The sequence below is a fragment of the Penaeus chinensis genome, chromosome 27, assembly GCF_019202785.1.
Source record: "Penaeus chinensis breed Huanghai No. 1 chromosome 27, ASM1920278v2, whole genome shotgun sequence".
Classification (NCBI taxonomy): domain Eukaryota; kingdom Metazoa; phylum Arthropoda; class Malacostraca; order Decapoda; family Penaeidae; genus Penaeus; species Penaeus chinensis.
Window position 1 is genome coordinate 9988733 of NC_061845.1, and position 5000 is coordinate 9993732.

The 5000-nt window shown below is 50.4% G+C and overlaps 1 protein-coding gene across 1 annotated transcript in view; it reads left to right on the forward strand.

Moving 5' to 3' along the window:
* LOC125039294 (extracellular matrix protein 3-like) overlaps positions 1 to 5000 on the forward strand; it is an 8573-nt gene that overhangs the window by 2083 nt on the left and 1490 nt on the right. The window contains exon 1 of the mRNA XM_047633132.1: positions 1 to 3615. This exon is cut by the window's left edge and continues 2083 nt beyond it. Coding sequence (XP_047489088.1) covers positions 1 to 3615 — 3615 coding nt within the window. The remainder of the gene's footprint in view (positions 3616 to 5000) is intronic.

The following is a 5000-nucleotide window of genomic DNA, read 5'->3' on the forward strand; positions in this document are numbered from 1 at the left end:
ATGACGACAGCGAGACATACACGGATAACCTTCTCTTGAGGATGAGTGATAAGGACCACGAGGTTGAGTTCCTCTTCCCCATCACAATTTTCCCCGAGGATGACCAGCCCCCCATTGCCCATGTCAACACCGGTTTCCAAGTCAAGAAAGGAGAATTAAAGGAAATCACACCTTTCCTCCTCAGTGCCACAGACGTCGACAGTGACGACTCTAGCATCACTTACCTCCTGCAGGATCCTCTACCTGCATTCGGGGTTCTGATCCTACGTCGCCCGAGCATCCCGCCCAACCCGGAGAATTGGCAGTACCTCAATAACTTTTACGAGAAACGGGCGTCATCTTGGACACAGAGAGACATAACTGATGGCTTTCTCTACTACCGCCATCTTGGCGAACATCGAACGGTTTCCGTGATGGATAGAATCTTTTTCACACTTGCTGATAAAAACGAACCCCCCAACGAGTCAGAGATAATGGAAGTGGCTGTCAAGGTCTTGCCAGTTGACGACATCCCACCTGAGCTGCACAGTGGTTGCTCTCTGTCCTTGATGGTCGATGAGCACAAGACGACCGTCCTCACAAAATCGAGTCTTCAGTACATCGACGTCGATTCCAAGAATAAGAATCTCGTGTATCATATCCAGCCTTTGCGTAATGTAGACGTTAATGACCGCATGTCACCTGGAAACATCGTCTTAACAGAGTCGTCAGAAATTGTCGTGACGACTTTTTCGCAAGCACAGATCAATCACCACAAGATTTCGTACAAACCCCCCGCGCAAGAACTTGGCATAGTTCCTAGAATCATCCAGTTCGAGTTCGAGGTTCAGGACGAGGCCGGAAACATCCTTCCTGGACAGACGTTCACCATTTTCCTCACACCCGTGGACAACCAGCCGCCCGAGGTCCTTAACAGCGGAATTCGGGGCGTACAGGAGCGCAGCGAAGTGGTCATTACGACTCGAATCCTCGACGTGATGGATCCGGACACAGACGTCGACAACATAATCTTCCGGGTGAGTCAAGTCCCCCTCCACGGCAGCCTCATGTACGACGCACTCGAAATGGCACCGGGAAATGAGTTCACGCGACGAGACATCATTGACATGTTGATTAAGTATGTCAACAGTGGCAAGGGCGAGATGGACAATGACAGTTTCAAAATCGACGTTACCGATGGCGTTCACACAATACCAGTGACGGTCTTCATCGACATCGAGCCAATCGACGACGAACCTCCGCGTCTCTTGGAGCTTTTACCCGGAAGATTCGGGGCGATGGTGAGGGTGAAGGAGGGTCAAGACGCGCTCATCACCACGAAGGTTCTCAAAGCCACGGATCCAGACTCGGAATTCATTCGTTTGACTTACATTATCCACGAAGCACCAAAGTATGGGAGGATTTTGCTCAGTGGTGTGGCCACGTCCAGCTTCACTCAAATGGCGATAGAGAAGAGCGAGGTCTTGTATCGTCACGAAGGAGGCGACATTGGAAAGTCGGCCATCATGGATAATTTTACGCTCATTCTTTCTGACATGTCCGACGAGTACACTTACGGCGGGAACCGCGTCGATCAGGTGATGGTCAACGTAACGATTGAGCCGATTGATAATATCGCCCCCGAAGTGTTTGTCGATCTCCCTATCACCGTCAACGAGTCCTCCCGGGCGCCGATTACAGTCGATCACATCAAGATCAGCGACGCCGACACCGACGACGAGAAGGTGAGCTGTACCATCACCCGTCAGCCGTCCAGTGGCTACGTGGAGAACACCTCGCCAGCGCCCGGACACGAAAGCTCAAGGAAGGGAATCCCTGTCACTTCGTTCAACCTGAAAGACATTTTAGAAGAGAATATAAATTACGTTCAGAGCGTTTATACCAGAGTGGAGCCTCGTGAAGATAACTTTGCTTTCCACTGCACGGACGGAATCAACAGATCTCCCGACGTGACTGTCTTCGTTCAAATCGAGCCTTACAACGACGAAGTGCCCGAACTCTTCATAAAGGAGCTTATCGTCATGGAGGGCATGGACTTGATAATCGATTCTCCCATTCTGGTGGCCACTGACAGCGATGAACCGAAGGATAAGTTGACCTTGAAGATTTCTCGAGAACCTCACCATGGCCACGTCATGCAGCAAAGCTCAACAGGAATGCATCCGATCAGCGAGTTCACCATCGACGACCTAAACATCGAGTCTAAGATCGTATATTCCCACGACAACAGCGAGACACTGCAGGACGATTTTGAGATCGAACTCTCCGACGGAAATCCAGGTCATGTCGTGAGAAAAGAGGTGAAAGTGAAGGTCTTGCCCGAGGACGACGAGGCCCCGAGACTCACCCTCAACACCGGGTTGGAAGTCGACCCTCGAGAGGCGGTCTTGATCACGGACGTGGAACTCATGGCGGAGGATTTAGACTCAGACAACAAGAACATCACCTTCGTCATCAGGAAGGCTCCGAGGTTCGGGCATCTGGAACGCCTGAGCCACAGCACGCTCACGCCCTTGCAGAACCTGTCCTTCGGAATGAACTTCACGCAGCGAGAAATCGACGACGGCGTCATCCAATACCGACACACGGGCATCGCCGGCGTGAGAGACATGCTCAAATTCGACCTAACGGACGGCAAAAACGTGAACATGGACAGGACCTTCTACATCGAGGTGGAGGGCGAGGACAACATCCATCCCGACGTCGTGAACAAGGGCGTGGAGCTTCCTGAAGGAGGGAGAGTCGTGCTGACTACCGACGCCCTCAGCACAAGCGACCTTAACAGCAATGACGAATACCTAAATTTCACGATCACGAGAGCTCCATCGCGCGGCCATCTCGAAGTTTCAGACACGCCGGGCTTCCCGATCACAAGCTTCACTCAGCTTCAGCTCGCCGGGAACAAAGTTTCCTATGTGCACCATACCCTGGACGAAGTCAAGATGGATTCCTTTGAGTTCGTGGTCACCGACGGCCACAACGCCGTGTACAGGACCTTCCGCATTTCGATCAGCGACGTGGACAACAAGCTCCCCGTCCTCTTCGTGGGCGAACTCAGAGTTCGAGAGGGTGGGTCAAAGCTCATCACGCCGTTCGAACTCAAGCTCGAAGACCGCGACACCCAGTCCTCGTCGCTGAAGTTCACCCTCACCCGTGTGCCACTCCACGGCAAGGTCTTGCACAACAACACGAGGGCGACGAGACACTTCACGCAGTCGGATCTCGAGGCCTACCTCATCACGTACCACCACGACGGATCCGAAACGCTGCAGGACGACCTGCACTTCGTCGTTACAGACGGGACGCACGCCGAGTTCTACGTGTATCCGAACACCGAGCGCACCACACGAAACCAGCAGCGCCTCGCCATTCTAATAGAACCTGTTGACAACGGCGTCCCGAAGCTCTCCGTAAATAAAGGGGCGACTCACCTCTATCCCATCGAGGACAGCAAAGGATCCGGTCTAGGATTTGTGTTTTCGGCGCGCGTCCTGCACGTAGAGGACCGAGATTCGCTTCCAGAGGCGCTCACGTATCGCGTCGAGGACCCTCCGCGGCACGGGCGCCTCGTCGCCGAAGGCAGCCGCAACGACTCCGTAGAGTTCTTCACACAACGTAAGTAGAAAAACGATATTGTTTTGTTTTCCCATGTGTGTGTGTGTCAACCGCAAATTATATTATTCATATATGGTTGATGGGTAAGTACGTACATCAGCCATCTATACCCATGGGCAAATTTATTATATATCACGAAGTGTGAGTATCAGTGGTGCTCACTATTGCCTTTATCATTATTAAGCAACCGGAACCATTTGTAATAAATTTACAAACCCTCGGTAACTATCATTATTACCGTCATCGCTCGCAGTAACATTTATGAAACTATACCCATTAATCACTGATACCCATCTACCCCTAATACTCATCTACCCCTAATACGCATCTACTCCTAATACCCATCTACTCTAGAAACAAAAACAAAAACAAAAAAAAACTGGTTTATATTGGGAGTTTTAAGCTGATCGCGCACACGATAACAACCAGGAATGCTGAGTCATGGCGTGATAGTGTTTATCTATATTTATATATTTTTTTGTTTCTTTTCTTCTTTTTTGTTTCTTTTCGTGAATCGAATCGTGTCTCCCCCCCCCCCCCTTTCCCTTCTTCCCCTCCCCTTCCTCTCCCCACCTGCCTTCTAACCAAAGAGGGAGTCCGAGGGGGGAGAAGGAAAGGGAGAGGGGGGAGAAGGAGAGGAAGAGGGGGAGGGAGGGAGGGGGAAAGAGGGAGGGTGGGGGAGAGAGGGAAGGAGGGAGGGAGGCGGAGGGAGAGGAGGAGGGAGAAGGGGAGGGAGGGGAACGGAGAGGGGGAGGGAGAGGGAGGGAGAGGGAGGGAGAGGGGGAGGGAGGAGGAGGGAGAGGGGGAGGGGGGAATGGAGAGGGAGAGGGAGAGGGAGGGAGAGGGAGAGGGAGGGAGGGAGGGAGAGAATGAGGAAGTGAGGAAGTGAGTGAGTGAGTGAGTGAGTGAATGAGAGAGAGAGAGAGAGAGAGAGAGAGAGAGAGAGAGAGAGAGAGAGAGAGAGAGAGAGAGAGAGAAGGAGAAGGAGAGGGTGTGTACGTGTGTATATATATATATATATATATATATATATATATATATATGTTTGTGTGTACGCATGTGTATGGGTGTGTGCTTGTTTCTGCCAGAAAGTGCACAAATTAGTTGTAATATTTCTTACTTTAATAATTATTTTTCCCAACCGAAATATATTAGCCCATAAATGTTAAATGATGCGTGCATATATCTAGCTAATAAGCAGCTTGTCATGTTTAACATTTAATGCAGACAGAAAACACCGCTCAAAATATTTCCCGAAAAATCCTTTTAATAGACGTACTTATGTTTTTTTTTTTTTTTTTTTTTTTTTTTTTTTTTTTTTTTTTTTTTAAGAGGCAGGAAGTTGACGTAATGATAGCGTCTCTAGGGACTTAACGGGAAGGGAG